Source organism: Neopelma chrysocephalum, unplaced genomic scaffold, assembly GCF_003984885.1.
Source record: "Neopelma chrysocephalum unplaced genomic scaffold, ASM398488v2 Primary Assembly neopelma1_63, whole genome shotgun sequence".
Lineage (NCBI taxonomy): Eukaryota > Metazoa > Chordata > Aves > Passeriformes > Pipridae > Neopelma > Neopelma chrysocephalum.
This window is the reverse complement of record NW_020897720.1, coordinates 10914084-10932037: the sequence shown is the minus strand read 5'-3', so window position 1 is coordinate 10932037 and position 17954 is coordinate 10914084. Positions and strand designations below refer to the sequence as shown.

Below are 17954 nucleotides of genomic sequence, written 5' to 3'. Positions count from 1 at the left end.
TGTCTCCATTGCCAGGGAAGAGGAGTTGTTCTCGGGTAATTCAGTGGGGCATCTGTGATTGCCCCATCCCTCCCTTGCCCTCCGGGATGCTGCTCCAAAGATGTGTGACAGGAATGATGCATTGGAGACATGTTCTGCTCTCCCTTTCCTCCTGCTCTGGGAGGGCAGCAGGAGAAGCTGGGGAATGACAGAAAGGTGATGGCTGGGCTGGGGTGTGTGTGGGGCCATGCAGCTCTGGGATGTGCTGGTCTGAAGCCACAGATTTGACTGTGGGGGCAATAGGAGCTGGAGGGAGAGGGGAGGTGGTGGGGCAGGAGGTTGGGAAGGGGAAAGGGTAGTGAGAGGAGGCACCTACTTGACTCTGCAGGCATCTCCCTCTCCTGCTGAAAACATGGTGAGGTTCAGAACAAGTTGGGTGACAAGACAGGACTTGATTTCCCAGATTGAGTGCCTCCTCCATGGGAGGAGGAGGTGAAGGAATGGTCTCCCTGCTCCATCTGTGATAGCTGCTTGTAGCCTGGCCCTGGGGACCTCCCAGCCCTAATGCTTCCAGGAGATGGCATCACTCGATCACGGATAGGAGCACCGAGCCCCAGGGAGCATCGGGGAACCCTGACTGCTCTCCCTCTCCACTGTGTCTGCCTAGTTACTATCAGGAACACCAGATCTGGACGACTAGCAGGAGGCCCCCAGGCTGGGTTTACTGCTGGGGGTCTCTAGGGTGGATGGAGGGGGTACTGCCACCTCCTGTCATCCAGCTGGGGACTCCCAGGGGCCCTGGCAGTCCTTGACCTGCTCAGCCATGGGCCCCCAGTGCAGGCAGTATCCTGGGGCTCTGAGGATCCCCATCAGCATCCTTCAGCTCCAGTTGAGCAGCAGAGATGCTCCTCGGGGAGCCCATGGAGGGGAGCCCATGGAGGGCTTCTCACATGGCTCTTCCTTGGCATAAACTTTGCCAGCCATAATCCTCACCAGTAATAAAGGAGTCAAAGAAAAGGAGAAGAGGGAAATTATCATCAGTGGATCTTTATGGCCTCATTGTCTTCCCTGGCCCACTTTACCCCCACCGAGGGAGCTCGTGGCTCGGCTGTTGGCAGGCACGTGGTGATCCTGCGCCCCACTGAACCTGTCACCTGCTGTCACCTGGGGAGGATGCAGGTGTGGGGTGCTGGCCCAGACCCCTGAACCCCACCTCCCAGTCTCCAGCAGCTGCCTGAGCCCTTGGCCTTGGCCCCACAGGATGGGAAAAGGGAAAGGGGGACTGGGCTGCCCATCACTGCCTGTAGGAAACAGCCAGTGGCAGGAATAACCCCAGTCCCTGAATTGCAGCCACCCCTGGGGTGACACCCAGCAGCCACCTGCATCCCTCAGTACCTCCCACCATCCACTCAGGGGGGATTTTCTTCTTTTCTTCTCTTTTTTCGTACTTCCTGAGCCAGTGCCTCTTTGCTGGCGAGAGGAAGAGGAGGAGTAAGGTGGCCTTGGCTCTCTTGTTTACACAAAGCTGAGACCTTGGGAAAAATCCAGGATAGATGGAGCTATATGGCACATCAAGCAATCTGAGCTGCGTAGTGAGCTGAGATCATCACGGGGTGGGACTGTGATGACAGTCACCTTTGTCACAAGGGAGGGAGCCAGCACAAAGCTGAGCAAGGGGCTGGGGACCCCGGGGGCACAGAGAGGGTGCTGCTAAGTGTTCACCTCTCATGGTGCCTCTGGCCATGAGAGGTCTCAGGACGCAGAGCCCCAGCAGTGTCAGCTCTGGGGGTGATTTACCATTGCTGGGGTTTTACTCTTCTCCTTTCTTGCAAACCAGATTCCTTGCCTCTTACCCATCTCCCTTCCATCTCATCCTGGCTCCCACCTCCTTGCAGGGACTGGATGTGGCACAGCAGTATCTGTGTGTTATTTTCACACAGTTTCAGCTGGAATTGAGGCTGGAGCGATGGGATGAGGTGCCCAGTACTGATGCAGAGCTGCTGAATGTCCACAACCTTGTGCTGGAGGTTTTATTCCCTCCTCTCAACTTCGTCCTTAATCTCTTTTTCCCTCTGCGTTTCTCACTCTCTCTCTTTTTTTCCCCCCCTATTTCCTATTGTCAAATTCCCAGCTGTTTCAGCCGCAGGAGGGTGAGAGTGGATCAGTCCTTGTCCTGCTCATGTTTCTAGCAGGCAAAGGGGCTGGTGCCGAGAAAAAGACAGAGGTGGCCTTGGGGAGGAGTGATAAAACACCCTTCTGGACCCTCTGTGGGCTGTGTTTGTGACTGAGGAGAGAAAAACCAGCCTGCAAATGATGACTGTGGTTGTGGTGGTGTCTGGTGACACCGGTGGGGAGGGGGAAAATGGTGGGGAGGAGGCTCCTGGATGCCAGTTTCTGCAGTTTCTGGCAGCATGGCACAATGCTGGTCCTCGGTCCCTTGTCCCCTCTGGAGTGGAGGTGTGTCTGGCCTGACAGTCGATGAGTGGGCAATCTTTACTGGGGTGTTTATGGCTGGTGTCCACCTCCCACCTTGCAGGCAGACACGGCTCCACGAGAGTCCCCTTTCTGCTTGGTTTTCCCTATCACCAAACATATGGGGATGTTTTAGCTTTCTTAAGGCTGAAAACAGGTGAGAAACTCCTCTTGCCACAGGTTTGTGAGCCCCCTGGAGATGTGTCAGAGCCCAGGGACTTCTCGTTGTGTCCATGGTGAGAGCATTCCCCCTGCACACAGACTCTGTCTGTCCATCTGTCCTGCTCTCTGATACTGGGGTGAGCTTTGCTGTCAGGGTTCGAGGGGTGAGTTTGCCCCCGGATGGAGGGAACAAATGGGGATCCAGAACCTTCACTTCCCACCAGCCCCCCTTTTCCAAATAGGCCAAACGCTGCCACTGGGCACAGGAAAGCCCCATTCAGAGCAAGAGTTTAGTGTTCCCCAGCGTGGAGACAGGGCAGGTGGCAGGCACAGCCCAGCCTGTCCCCTGCCCACAGCCGGGTTTTAATGCTGGGTCTCAGCCCAAGGCATCCTGCTCCTGGGGTACGGATGGTGGTGGGCTCCTTCGGGCATCCTTGTGGGTGACACCTGTGTTGCCCTAGTGTCCCCAAAGCTGGCTTCTATGAAGGGACCACATCTGGTGGCATGGGCATAGTTGTGGGGTGGTGACAACAGAGGGAACGTGGGGTCCTCAGTGCTCCCCAGGGTTACCCACCACCTCGTCCTCCTTGCAGCCGGGGTGGGAGGTTTGAACTCAGTCCCCCTCACCCGCTGGGGTTCCTGCACTTTGAAATGCAAACCTGCCTTTCAATGCAAATGCTGCGAGAGGTTGGGCCCAATAAAAGCCTGTGGGCAGGGAGGTGCCTGGCCCCAGGACAGGCTCCCCAAGGCGCCCAGGTGAGTGGCGGGGAAGGAGGGGCGGCCGCCTCCCCGCCAAACCCAACCGGCCGCAGTCGGGGCTCAGCGGCACAGCATGTGCACGGGGTCGGCCGGGGAAGATGTATGTGGGTTATCTTGTGGATAAGGACACCAACATGTATCCCAGCCCGGTCCGGCATCCCAGCCTCAACCTCAACCCCCAGAATTACGTGCCGGGGCCGCCCCAGTACTCGGACTTCGCCAGCTACCACCATGTGCCGGGGATTAACAACGACCTGCACCACGGGCAGCCGGCGGCCGCCTGGGGGTCTCCCTATACCCCAGCCAAGGAGGACTGGCATTCCTACGGGACCACGGCGACGCCTTCCACTGCCAGCCCAGGGCAGTTTGGATTCAGCCCCCCAGATTTTAACCCCATCCAGCCCCCAGGCTCTGGACTCCTGCCTCCACCCATTAGCAGCTCTGTCCCCCAGCTCTCCCCTAATGCCCAGAGACGCACCCCGTATGAGTGGATGAGGCGCAGCATTCCCAGCACCAGCAACAACGGTAAGGAAATCCCCAACCCTGCACACTTGCGCCGTCCTCAGTGCACAGGATCTCTAGGCTAGAAGTCCTGTGGGGCCAGATCCTGCTCCGTGGCTCTCCCTGCACGGGGACTGCCGGAGGGACAGCAAGCTTGGCCTGCCCTTGGTGTGGTACCCAGTCCCCAAAGAGCAGAGGACCCCACCACCGAAGTGGCAGGAGCTGAGGATGGGCAGGGAGGGTGCTGTCCTTCCGCATTGGTGGCAGCTGGGGTTATATGGTTGGAAAGTCCTTTTCCCCATCCTGGCACCCCTGTCCTCACTTGTGGCCACAGGGTAGGGATGGGCAGAGTCAGAGACCCCCAGGACCCCGAAGGGGTGTTGGATGGGGGGTCTCATGCAAGGGTGAGTGTGTGGGGCTGTGTCTGTGTGAGAGTGTGAGTTGGCTGTATGAAAACCTGTGCATGGTGGGTGTGCACACGCTGCGTGTATTTGTGTGTGTGTATGTGTGAAGGGAAGGTACTGTACATAAATACAGGCTGTGTGTGTGTGTGTGTACAGAAGGTGGATTTAGTGAGGTGCTACAGCCTCTGTGTGTGTGCAAGGTACCCTGAGCAGTACATGTGTACAGTCAGTGTCACCGGGTGTGTATGGGGGGTGTTATGGGCTCAGTGTGTGCGTGCAGGGTGTTGTGTGCAGAGGATGGTGCTGTGCTCAGTGTGTGTGTGACAGGCAGTGTGTGTGTGCAAAGTGCTGGGGACAGTGCCACGTGGAGGGTGGATGTAGGTGCCACAGGTGCAGCACACCATGGGTGGGTGCTTGGCACTGCAGAAGAGGGTGCCCTGGTTCCTGTAGTCACCTCTGGCGTGGGCACCAAGCGGTCGTGCTGTCCCCAGGGTCCTGTCCCCATGTTCCTGGGGTCCTGTCCCCGCTGAACTCCTGACCTGGGGAAAGCGTCTGGGCGACCCCAGCGCCCTGCCCACCCTGCTGCCCACTTCAAAGGCAGTGGGCAGATCCCCCTTGGGGCCAGCCCAAATTGACAAAGGCTTCTCTTTGTCATGGAGATGGTGGCTGGCTCCTTTGGCAGTGAGGTGAGGTGCGGGGCCCTTTGTCCTGACCTACCCTCACCCTTTCATCTTCCCAGCCTGGTCCTGTCCTGCCACAGCGGGACCCTCTGCCCACAGGGCTTGCCTGGACCTGCCACCCCTCTTCCTCTCCTGGGCCATGAGCTCCTCAGAGCTCTGCTGGGGCCAAACTCACTGCAGGAGTGGCTGTGTTTTCAGTTACTGCTGCCCCATATGCTTGGAATCAGGGCTAGGGCTCCCTGTTTGCAAAGTGTCTCCAGTTTTTGGCTTGGTTTTGGCTCCATGCTATTCCCACTGGCCAAGGCCCATGTAAGGGCCTTGTGCAGAGGTGCCTGGGGTCTTCCAGCATGGAAAATAGCTACTTGTGCTCCTAGGATCCATGTGGCAGGAATGGGGACCAGTGACTGCAGCGGAGCAGGCAGAACATCCCGATAAATGGAAAAAAACAGCCCCGGTCTGGAAAGAGGAGGGGAGAGGGAGGCTGGTATTTCCTGTCCCATTTTAAGCACTGAATATAACTATTTAGGAAAAATACCTCTCCCCACACCCAGTGATGGAGACCCACAGGCGTGCCAGAGCTGAGGGCTTCCCTCTGCCTGGGGTGGAAGGGGGATGTGATCTGCAGCCCTCCCCTGCAGCTGGGACCCTGCCACTTCTGCAGGTTTTGTAGGTTTGAACATCTCGGTTTCTTTTGAGGAAAGAGGTGGGAGGGAAAATTAATGAGAGGAGAAAGCCATCAGCACACCTCTCCTCTGGATCAAGGGCATGGGTTTACACCCAGCAGTGGGGCCGAGATAAAACAGGGGCTTGAAAGTGCCTCTGATTGAGTCAGACGACAATTGAGTTGATTGAATTCTGGAAAAATATCATTAGTTGCTTAGTTTGTATCTCTTAGATCAAATACAAAGGAACAAATAAGTCGGCCTTGTTCCTCTCACACACAGAGGAGCTGCCCCAGCCCCACCACAGCGATGCGGGGCTGGATACTGGGGTGAAAGGCCCTTTCTTGTGGGGGTTTCCTTAGGATGGATGACAAGGTCCCTTTCTAAGGCACTCACAGATTAAGGACCTGTCCTTGCACGTCTGCTGGGTCCAAGCCCAGTGCTGCTGGTGCCAAGTGACTGCAGGATTTGGCCATAGTGGGATCATGTGCTGGGAGATGGTGGGATGCAGCTGGTGTTTTCCAGTGCTACCCTTTAAATAAAAGTCTCCATTAAGCTTGAAAGAGTGCAGGGCAGAGATAGGTTTGACATAGATAAAGGTGAAGCTCTTAGATGAATCATTTTATTGGAATCAATAAGCTGGACTTTAATCAATCTGGATTGATAAACTACCCATCTCACCACAGTGGGAATAGGAAATGAATACACAGACTTCTTCACTGTAAATATCAACACTTTCATTGTGAGTGCTATAAATCATAATACTTCAGAGAGTTGTAAATTAAAGTTCCCTCTCTGTCTTGCTTTGTATAAACAGCCCTTGGCCCTAGTTTGAAAGCTTTTGGGGAAGAGCTGTGTGGTGGGAAGAGCAAATGTTACACAGGGAATATGAGTGTGTTGGGGACTTCTGCAAACGTGATCCAGAGCCCGAGGAAAATCAATGTGAAATCTCCCAGTGACTCACTGCAGAGTCAGGCTTTGCAGGGGGATGATTTTATGTACCTGTTGCTACATACATGCGTGCTTCACCCGGCTGAGCCGAGATAACTCAGCAGCACAAGGAATTGCAGCGCCGGTTGCTGGGAATGGGGAGTTAAAGGGAACTGAGCTGGAAGATGTCCCCAGGCCTTATTTCTCTCTCCAATGTCACCTCTTTTTCTGCTCATAAAATCTTCATGAGCAGCGTGTCAGAGCCTCATGCTTCCTCCTTATTCACAATTATTTGCAAACTTCCCTGTGAATTGCACCCTGGGTTTATAAAAAGCTCAGGAAGGTGGCTGGAAAGGGGGTTGGCTGAACTTTGAAATTCACCCACTGCTCATTAGTCATGCAAATCCTTAGATACTGCCTTGGGTCTGGCTTTTAGGTCACTAATCCAACCAAGGCAGCAGTGCTAAATATTGCAAGTGAAAGTGCAATTGGGGCATCCCTTGGGCAGGCAAATGTGCTCAGGGCTTCACGTGGCACCAATGCCCGTGGTGCCTGGGCAGGTTTTGGGGTGATGGAGAGCAAAGAGTGGTGCTCTGAAAATGGGTGAGTGGTGATTTGCTGGGTGTGCAGTTTTCCATCTCAGTTTTCACTCTTTCTAAGTCAGTTTTCCAGCTCTGTTTATTTTCCTAGTGGGGCCCATGTGTAAAATTCCCAATAATGAGACAGAAACATTTCCCCTGGACTGCTGGGGTTCATGCTGTGCTTAGTATGTTTTGGGATGATGGTGGTGGCTGGAGGACAGTGGATTTCCCTGGTCAGACCCTGTATGGGGAACCCCTCTTTAGGACATGGTCACTCCCTGTGAGACCCTTTGCTCTCCCAGGACTCTCAGTGTCCGTGTGTTGGGCCCCATCAGTCTTCTCCCCTTGAATTATTAACCCACAACCTGCTCCTGGCCCCATCTGGGGTTTGTTGTCTACTTAGCCTGCTGGCCAAGGTACAGGCCTCTTAAACTTCCCTAGAATTGACTTTCCTTGAACAAAAAGGGCTTCCCTGGAGCACTGGCGGTACCTACGTGATGGGCTTGGCTGGCTAATACCCCAGGATTAGCAGAGGGACACTTTAAACCTCTGGCCAATGACAGATGTTTCCCATAGGGGACCCTTCAAGGACACCCACTCCAGTGCTGTTAGCTTTGTGATCACTTGGATAAGGGGCTGGATCCTTCCCCCTGTGCTGCCCCACGGTAAGGATGGGCCAAACCCTGTGGGGCTGCAAAGGGGGAGAGGAATCCTGGTGCCCAGATGGGACCCCCACTGCCTTGCTGTCCTCCTCCTGCTGCAGATGCACCAGATCCATCCAGGTGGTAGGTCAGGATGAGCTGGATCAGGGCTGGTGTGAAGGCAGTGCTCTGCATCAGGCTGTTCCCATCCCGCAGGCGCTGGCTGTGGCCCCGGCGCTCCTCGCCCTCCCGCCCTGGTGTGGTCTTTGACCCATCACAGGAGCCAGGCTGGCAGCATTCAGCTTGGCACCCATAAAACATGGGAACAACTGAAGGAATCTGCCAGTTGCCAAAATAAAGGACTGAATCACAGCAGGGACGGTAAAGACTTGACCCAAACCCAGCTTCAGGCTGCTGCCTCTGGGGTTGAAGCATCTCCGGTTGCGCTGTCCATGCCCAAGAACGTGAGGCTGTGATAGGGAACTGCCAGCTCGCTGCAAACACCAGGAACCTGCTCTTCATCCCCTTGGTGTTTGCACCTCCTGGGAGGAACATGAGGCTTGCAAGAGAGGTGCCTTTTCCCATGTGTGTGGGTGTGGGTGCAGTTCTGGCCCAGTCACAGTGCCAGCAGTGCAGAGCCCAGCCAGGGCCAGCCTGCGCTCCGGTGCGCCGGTCTGTGCTCTCCAAATCCAGCTCTTTGACCAGGTGTGTCTGTCCTTTCCTGTCAGCCTGGCTGCCCTTAGCAGCTGTGCTGTGCACCAAGCCTGGGCTCTGCCTCACAGCTCTGCCAGTCCCACAACCCCCGGGCGTGCAACCCCCAGCCACAGCTTTGCACTTAGAGCAAAGGTTTTTTGGGAGCAGAGAGCTTGATCCTCTGTGAGCAGGAGGCTAGAAAGCCATTGGGTCAAGTGGGGCAGTTTGGCAAGTGAAACATTTCCAGTGCACGCTGCACCAAGCCGAAACAGGTTTTATTGCTAGTGGGTGCCCACAGGAGCATTGCTGTTTGCTCTGAAGTCTTTGGAACCAGGTTGTGTCAATGTTAGCAGACAGCCTGGAAGGAACTACCCTGGGGATAGGAGGGTTGCTGGGGTCCTTGGAGGGGCCTGCAGCACTCTGTGGCACAGATGAGTCTTGCCTCAACCCTGATGTCTGTAATGGCCATTTTCCCAACCCAGAGTAGAGACTGGGGAGCTTTGGCAGGGTCCAGTGGGTGAGGATTCATCCAGCATCTCCTCCCTCTGCAGTACAGAGACATTAAATGTGTGTGTGGGGGGGGGGATGTGTGGTTCCTCTCACCCAGTTTTTGACACCCAGCGGTTGTCAAAATCCGATGCATTCTGGCAGAGGAACGATCTCAGGCAGGGATCTCGGGAAGGACTGCCCTCCGGAGGGGGTCGTTTCTCCTTGGCCGAGATGAAGCAAACCACATGGCTCCGCTCCTTCGCCCCGTGTTGGTCGTCCCATCCATCACTCCTCTGCTTCCTGCGGCAGAGGAAAAATAGCTGAGGATATTGAAGTATGCACGGGAAGGGGAAGGCTTGTGAAAAGCTTGAGCTGCTGGTTCCCAGCACTCAGGGAGGGTGGGGGGCTCGGGTTTATCCCCCCTTCCCAGGCCACAGAGGAGTGTGGGTGTTTTGGAGTGGCTGCTGGAGCTGGAGGGGAAAGGAGGGGAGCAAACAAGTGTGGGGCAGGGGGTGCCCAGGGAGGGCATCAGAGGCTCAGCCCCTGCCACTGTCAGTGCAGACTTTGGGGTTCCCAGTTCTGGTCAGTTTAGGGATGGTGAAATGAGCTGGGCTGTCTGTCCTGAGCCTCAGCATCACCACTGTGCAGTGAGGCTCCCATCACCGCTGCTCGGCAGAGGGAGCATCGACCCCTCCACACAGAGGCAGCTGGAGCACAGCTGGCTGCCAGATGAGGATGGCTCCAGCCAGCCTGGAGTCTCCTGAGCTTCAGGAGCCGATCCCAGCCCTCTTCTGGGCTGGGAGTCTCTGTCACGGGGCATCACTCTGCTGGCTGTCCCTGTCTTTGTGAAGGTGTGGGTTAGGTGTGAGTTAGGTGTGGGTTAGGGTTACCTCCATTTCCCCCCATGGACCTGCAGAAGGACTGGGGGTTAAGACATCCAGGGAGTCCCACCAGTGAGCAGAGCTGTGGCTCTGATCCTGGGACTTCACTCTGCTTTGGAACTGCTTCTGTGCCTCAGTTTCTCCATCTGTAGCATTGCCTAAGCTCTGCTGGGGGTAGGGGAAATCTTCCTTGATCCTTTCCCTGGGGAGAAACACCAAATCCTGATAGAGCACTGATTCCTTTGGGATGGAAGGACTGCTTATTCAGAACGAAGCTGCTTTTTCATGGAGAGGAAGAACCCACATGGAGGGGACAGCCTCGAGCCCTGTCTTTGTGCATTTTAACCCCAGTGCAGACCAGTTCTTTCCTAGGTGCTCACTGGTAATGGGACTTACACACAGCTGATGTTTTTCAGCATTAAAATTTTGTAATGCCCTCAGATACTGTGGGACCATGCACCCAGTACAGACAGACGGGCAGACAAGGCTGTACAGAGGGAGCCAGTGTGTGGCCAGAGCATCACCAGGAAGGTGGGACCAGGCAGGACTGGGGAAAAGACAAGTTCTGTATAGCACATGCCAGCTTTTGCTCCTTCACTGTTTTCCACCTCCAGGGTGCCCCTGCCACCGTGCAGTCTCTTTCCTCCCTGGTTTGAATGAGCTCCTTTTCAACTGATTTTTAGAGCTGCTCAGCACCAGTCTCACAATGTCCCATATTGCTGATCTCTCAGGGATTTTGGGGCACAGTTTCTTGATTAAAGTCATCCTTTGGACAGGCCAAGGTCGGAGAGAGGGTGAACTACCACCTCCCTGGCAGCTGTGACCGTGGATGGTGGGCACAGGGATCTAGTTTGATTTTCCTTTACCCTGCCAGCTCCTGATACAGCCCAAGGCAGGAGCTCCAGCATCCCTGTTCTGGGGCAGGGCTGCTGTGGAGAGCAGATCCAGGCTGGGATCAGGACTCCATCCCCCTGTGCAAGTGTGTGTGTGTGTGTGTGTGCACACTCGGGAGCGCGTCCCTTGGGGTTTGCACAGCACATTAAAGCTATTCCCTTATCTAATCATGGCTCAGGTGAGTGCTATTAGGGTTATACATTAACAGTAGTAACGATCCCTTCTCCCCACGCAGCCATTGGCCCTGCCTTGATCCCAAAGCCGAAACCATTCCCACTGGCCCCATGAATGGCTCCATTTGGCTGCCTGAGCAGTTCCTTTGCCTGGTCTTTTGGGGACAAGCAGGAGGAGCTGTAAATGCACAGCAGGGCTGGAAGTGGCCAGCAACTGTGTTAGGAGACATCACCAGCACCCCCTGTGCACCCCATGCACCCCAGTCACACCCTCTCCTGGGACAGCAGTCTCAGCTCCAAACTTTCCCAGGCATGGGACTGCCTGATACACCTTTGCCAGGCTTGGATGTAAACGTGGGAGCAGCTCCATCACTCTGCTTAGCCTTGCTCACTTCTGCAGCATCAGGGTCTCCCCGTAGGCATGAGGGCTCCCCATAAGGAACCAGGCTGGCTCATCCCGAATTTTCTCTTTCTTTTCACAAAGCCATAAAAACTCTCCAGGAGAGAGTTAAGTGTAACCCAGCATTCATATTCAAGGCAGTTGAATTATTCATTGTCAATAGTATTTCTTTGGAATCCTTTTCTTTTCCTTGTGAATCACTCACAGCACATCCCAGAGTTCAGCAAACATCCGAAACCAGCAATTAGTCAAGGTGAATAACTTTCCATCTCTGGCTTGGTCGTGAGCCCTCTGCTTTGAGTCTTTTCTACCTGACATTGGGCAGCGAGAGCCGGGTGCCCAGCGATGGCTCTGCCACCCCTGAGGCAAAGCACAGCCCTCCATCCAGGATGAACGATGAAGAGAGAATAACAAAGAACAAGCTGTGATGGATCTATTTACAGCTGCAGCAGGAAATAATAATTCCTGCTGAAATTCATGGCATATGTGGTATTCGCAAACTGCCTTTATTCTTTATCCTTTAATTATTTTTTTTACTGTATCTGTCAATTCCTTCACTTTCCAGGTATTTTTAGGATATTCAAACAGCAATGTTTCCAATAAGATCATTTTTAAGTTATTATCTTTTTAGAAAAGTGTTTGCTTTCAAATGAAAAAAGAAAGATAAATGTATGAGAAAGAAAAAAACTTGTAGGAGCCCCTGAGCCTGGAGCAACCAAAGGGAGCCCAGTTTCTCACAGAGCTGCTAAACCTCACATAAATCTCCACCAGCGCATCTGGTTTATTCTGTAACTTCCCAGGATCGCTGTGCTTGCAAATTCAGCACAGGTCCCTGCTGGGTTGGGGTGAAGAAATTCTTTTCATGCTGGTGAACTCCTTCCCTGTGGGGTGGCGAGAGGAGGCAGCAACCCCCGGAAAGGACAAGGGTCCTGTGGGAGAGCAAGGGGAGAGTGTGGGTCCTACAGGGGCTGGGTGCCTCCAACATCACTCCAGCCCAGCAGAATCTCCTGTGGGCAGTTTTGCTTTGAGCTGTCACAGCTGATGTGCCAAATAGGAGACAAGCACCCGGCAAAGCTGCCATAGACCCCCTTGCACACTGAATCGCTGCGTTTTAGCCACGTCTCTGCAGACATTCCACACACATCTTGCTCAAACAAATTACCTTTTTAACCCTGTTTTGACCTGCAGAGTCACCCTCTGTGTCCAGAGGCAGGTTTGACCTGGCAGTGGTGAGGAGGGATTAGGTGTTCACTTCTGACCAGCCCTGGGATGAGCTGGGCTCCCCACTCTCTGAAGCGGTCACTGAATTCATCACATCCCTCAAATACAAGTTAGTGGCTGGAGTCCAGCCCTGGACTCTCTGGTTCTATTCCTGGTCATGTTGCAGCTTTGATGGGTTCACTCCCTCTTCCTAGTATCACTGGAGAACTCTGGTGCTTCTTGAGGACTGTGCTGGGACCCTCATCCATCACTCTGTTCATGCTGTGCTGAGCCCCAGCCAGCACCTCCAGGAGCAATGGCAGGACAAAGGGTGGCACACTCATGGAAATCAGGTGCTAACTTGAATTGGGTGACTGCTGCTTGTGTGCCTTGGAGTGCCACTGTCAAGTCCCAGCAGGGCAAGATGCCTTCTGTGCCAGCCCACTTGCTCCCACTCATGTGCTTCCACGCCTGGTTTGCTCAGTGGTCAATTATATGAGCTGGGTTTGTGGCTCTTGCTTTTCTACAGCAGTAGAAAAACAGCTGTCTTTGTACATCCTATGGGATGCTGCAAGGGAAATGACCCTGAGGGTGCCCCTCTCTGACCTGGAACATACAGTGACTGTGGGTTGTTCTGCCTCCAACACTCTTTTACATTTATGTTTCAGTGTAAGAGGTGGCTTAGGAAAGTCCCCATCTCCTTGCGATGGGAAAGCAAGAGAGAGGCACTGTCAAAAGTAAAACTGAGTTGCTTGAGAAACAGATTTTCAGCCTGAGGGTTGGGGGTTTGCTCTGTGGAGATTCTCTGATGTCCTATTAGTGTCTCTAGAGCCCAGTTTTGCTCTGCGCCACCCAAACTCCTGCTTCCACTGGAGGCTCAGAATTTAATTGTATTGCTGAGACTGCCCAATGCCCATCTGATTTGGCCCAAACTGGCTGAGGTGCCAGAGACTTTTTAGGGGGAATGGATGAACAGGATGGCAGGCACACAAAGATCCCCCTTCCTGGCATAATCAGGCTGCAAGTGAGGTCATACGGGTTCTTGGGTCACTAGAAATCCCTCTCTGCACATCTGCAGCAGTGATAGGCAGTATCTTGTCCATGCTGGTACACCCAGGGCAGCCCCAGGGAAATCCATGGAGCTGTTCTGCACTTGCTCCTACTCCTCCCTGTGGCAGCACTGCTCTCAGCGGCAGAAATTCAGGAGAAGATGGGCAAACGTGTCTGCCAGGCAAACAAATGACCAAGCACCATCCCTCTTGACTCCCTGGAACAGGATTTTGTAATTTTGGGTGGAGAAGCAAATATTCACAGCTGTGTTTATTCCCTGCCCATGGGCATTTCTGCAGAGGAAAGCACCAGGAACTTGTCAGCAAACTTCCAGGAATAGGTGTCCTTCCTTGGAGTGCCACCTGCACCCCTCGGCCCCTAGCCCAGGCAGGGTTCCACAAATCCTGTGTGTTGTGGGATTAGCAAAGGAACTAACAGAGGAGACAGTAGGGCTGTCTTTTGACTATATTCTTGTGCTACAAAGCAGCAGGTGCTGTTTGCAGGCCTGTGGGATGTGCATCTCTGTGCTCAGAAATGTGGGTCTTGATGGCCCCAACTTTTGTTCATATCTGGGGGTACCGAGGAGAGATTCAGGTTGGCATTGGCCAAAAATCCCTGGCCCATGGAGTCAGTCCCCAGGACTGCTTAGGCATCATGTGGGCTTTCTCCAGTGGATCTTTGAAAATGCATGGAAAGCACTGCCCTCTGTCTTAGATCAGTACAGGGAAAAGGAAAATAACCCTCTCAGTGGCAGAGAAATGCTGTCATTCTAGGGTTTTCTGTCTTTCCCCTGTCATGATCCATGTGCCTTTAAGTGATGACAACTTGGTTTTGGGCTTCCTGGCAAAGAGATGGGCTTTGTCCAGCAATCCCAGGCAGCTTGTCCTCAGTCCACCACAGGACTTGCAGCCCTGCTCCTCTCAGGGACACATGGGATTTATAGTCCGTCTTCTTGGGGTGCCTCTGAATCCCTCCTGCTCTTTCCACCAAGCAATTCCACCAAAGCCCAGGTACTTTTCAACAGGGAGAAACACCTTGGTGCTAACCAGGATGGACATTAAATCCAGTAGGAGCCTCACGACTGTCTTTCCCACTGGTCCCCAGGGCATTGCCACATTTCTCCTGAGCTCTCCACAGGTGGTTGTGCATCTCCTCCGTGCCCTTGGGGATGTTCCCTCCCCTCCACTGCTCCCTTTCCCCACGACTCACCTCCCAGTCTGCTCTCTCTGCCAGGCAAGACAAGGACAAAAGACAAGTACAGGGTGGTGTACACAGACCACCAGCGCCTGGAGCTGGAGAAGGAGTTTCACTACAGCCGCTACATCACCATCCGCCGCAAGGCCGAGCTGGCCGCTGCCCTGGGGCTGACTGAACGGCAGGTCAGTGCTGCAGTGTCCCGGGAAAACCACGTCCCAGGGGGAGATAGAGATGGGAATGGGGTGGGGGAGGGCTGTGGCCCAAGCAGTTAGCAGAGGCCCCACCTTGCTCCACAGAGATCCCTTCCTTTCCAAACCTGGGGATGCCCTCCCTGTCCCAGGGGCACTATGAGGGTGGTCATCTTTGGTTGCATCCATCCTCAGCTCTGCATATCCATCTTTTCCTTTCTGCAGGTGAAAATCTGGTTTCAGAATCGGAGGGCGAAGGAGAGGAAGGTGAACAAGAAGAAGCTGCAGCAGCAAAGCCAACCCACCAGCACCACCACGCCCACCCCGCCGGCCGTCAGCACGCTCGGACCCATCGGGGGCCTCTGCAACAGCAGTGCCCCCAACCTCGTCTCCTCATCTCCGCTGACGATCAAGGAAGAATTCATGCCTTAACCCCCTTCACCAGCTACAGACACCAAGAGATAAGCACTATGCACAGAGCCCAGCCGGTCCGTGTGCCCAGAAGAGTGACAGCCCCTTCCCAAAGACACGATGGCCCCTGACTGAACTGACGGGGCAGACAGTGAGGGGGCAAAGTGGCACTGGGACCTTCCCATGGGACTGGTGGGCTGTGTAAAAAAAATGGGTTAGGTAGTACTGCTCTCCCATGGGAAATACACACTGCTCTGGTCTCTGTAGCCCAAGGCAAGGTTCTTATGTCAGCAGAAGAGAGGGGGTGGTGGTGGAGGAGGGCTCTCTTGTGGTGCTCCAGGTGGAACTGGAAGGATGCTTCCTTTGGTCCTCCTGGCTTTCCAGCTGCTTGGTGCTTTTGGGCAGTTTGAACCAGACTGAAGTAGAAAAAAGACCTGGCTGGACTCAAGGCAAAATGGGTTTCTGCTGAACTGGTCTCCCGGGAAGTGGGGTGAGGAGGGCAGAGCAAGCTGGGCTGCAGGAACCAGGCAAGACACTTGGCTGTAGGACATGATGGGGGAGTCCTTCAAACCGCAGTGATGGTGGCAAGGTGGAGCACATCCTTGGCAAGAGTCCCTGAACAGCCCTGTCCATGTCCTCAGCCACCCTGGCAATGCCCACTCCCCATCACCAGCTCTGCCCCTGCAGACACAAAGAGCCACATGGAGACGTGTCCAGCAGTCCCAGTGCCCCCATCTGTGCCATAGCAAGACAGCACTGCAGCCATCCTCCACCTGGAGCACAGGGAGAGGAGACAAGGGAGCCTGGCACGGGCACACTGGGGGCAGACCATCCTGCCGAGCCCTGAGACCACCTTCCTGTGGGGAAGTGGAGGAGAACAGAAGGTTTGCCATTGGGGTAGGGTGCAAGAACCAGCCCCATGCTGTCCAGAAGGGTTGACACCAGGAAAGTTCTGTGTGGTAGTCCAAGGGATCACAGTCACCACAGGCACCAGGAGCTGCTGCCAGGTGGGCAGGAGCCACCTCAGGCGTGTGAGAAATGGGGCTGGCATGCACCCTGCAGTTAGGGGGTGGAGAATTGATTTTCAGAAAGACAAAGAGGCTTTTTTTTTCCTATTTTTTTAAAACTACAGATTACAGGACTACAGATTTTATCCTCCCTGTCTCCCCCCTCCTCCATGCACCGTACCTCCTTTTACCTGCTCTGTGCCCTAGGCCAGTAACTAACCCCTGTCTGTTCCTGCTGGTGAACTGCAGCTGAGCAGTGCCTTCATCCCACACCCCTGAGTCCTGACCACTCTATTGGCCCAGGTTAATGGGCAGCCCAGTTTCAGCAGACCCAAAGGCCAGTGGGGCACAGCTGGGGCACAGCTGTGTCTGTGGCTCCTGCTGAGGGCTGAGCCAGCTGCTCCTGAGCTGCAGCTTCTGAAGTCCAAGACAGGGATTAGGGAGCATGAGCCTTGCATGGTGGCTTGTGTGACCTTTCCCAGCATCATCTCTCCAAGCTCCGTGAACATGGAGCAGCAGACATGTCCCTGCTGCCTGCAGAGCACCCAGTCAAGCCCTCAAATCCCACCCAACAGTGTCTTGTGCCTCACATCCCTTGACTGCCCTGTCCACTGCCAGCCCCACACTGCTCACAGACCCCAGAACACAAGGTGCCCAGGTGTGCTGTGGCTTTTACAGGTGGGTCCATTATCCCACTGCACCCACTGCTCTGCTCCAGCCCTCAAAGGCTTTGGGTGTCCCTCCTGCAGGAGCCAATGACACCTCCCATGGCCACCACTGCCAGGTGCACACAGTGATGAGGACAAATGTTTGCATCAGCTCGGGACTTCGGCTCAGTTTTTGTGTATATAAGGCAGAACTGGTTTTCCTTTTTATTTTTAGGCATCAGTGAAAATAAAAACGAGCAGGAATCCTGCGTGCCACAGGTTTGTTGCCATCCCTCCTGGCCCACGGTGTCATGGCAGGGGAGGGTGCTGGCTCAGGAGCCACACTGGCGCCGACGCCCCTGAGCGCAGCCCAGGTCAGGAAGGGTGTCTTGGGGCAGCAGCCTTGCCCATGTAGCACACACTGTGCCCATCCCACAAGGGCATTGCTGGCGGTGTCATGGCTCATATCGTGGCTTGGCGCTGCCACGTCTCATTCCTTTGGCACCAAGAGGGATGGCAGTGCTGGGTGACCCAGCGGCTGCAGACTCTGGAGACAGCAGGGAAAGGGTGAGGCCGTGCTTGGGCTGGCAGAGGCCAAAGAACAAGGCCAGCTCCCATTGGCGCCTCCTGGTCTCTAATCTCATTTTATGGCTGTCGATGGGCTGAATATCCTCCTTGTCCAAGATGAACAAACAGAGAACGAGGATGTGAGATAGTGCCTGGGACAGCTGGCATTGGTGCCCAACTCTCTCCCCTCTCCATCCCAGGAGTGTCCCCCCGGTCCAGAAGGGCACTGAGTAAGGGGTTGCCCTCAAATCCCTACCCAATATGGCTTGTCCAGCCCCAAAACTCCTTCCAGTGCCAAGCATTGCCTGAGAAGAGGTGGAGATGTGTGTGCCAAGGTGCCAGCGCAGGGCAGGTGGCTGTGGAGGGACACCTGAAACAGGATAAAG

At 54.7% G+C, this 17954-nt stretch overlaps 1 protein-coding gene across 1 annotated transcript; it reads left to right on the top strand.

Annotated features, from left to right (window-relative positions):
• The first annotated feature begins 3426 nt into the window (after positions 1-3426).
• CDX1 (caudal type homeobox 1) lies at positions 3427-15407 on the top strand. The gene is made up of 3 exons (XM_027682849.1): positions 3427-3897; positions 14785-14930; positions 15162-15407. The coding sequence occupies exons 1-3, from the start codon at positions 3471-3473 to the stop codon at positions 15366-15368; spliced, it is 780 nt and encodes a 259-aa protein (XP_027538650.1). The 5' UTR covers positions 3427-3470; the 3' UTR covers positions 15369-15407.
• The last annotated feature ends 2547 nt before the right edge of the window (positions 15408-17954 follow it).

Bases quoted from the DNA above. Each gene is read 5' to 3' on its own strand.
- CDX1 (XM_027682849.1), top strand. From the start codon at position 3,471: ATGTATGTGGGTTATCTTGTGGATAAGGACACCAACATGTATCCCAGC. The intron at 3,898-14,784 runs GTAAGGAAATCC...TCTCTCTGCCAG, and splicing joins TCCCAGCACCAGCAACAACG to GCAAGACAAGGACAAAAGAC. The intron at 14,931-15,161 runs GTCAGTGCTGCA...TCCTTTCTGCAG, and splicing joins TGGGGCTGACTGAACGGCAG to GTGAAAATCTGGTTTCAGAA.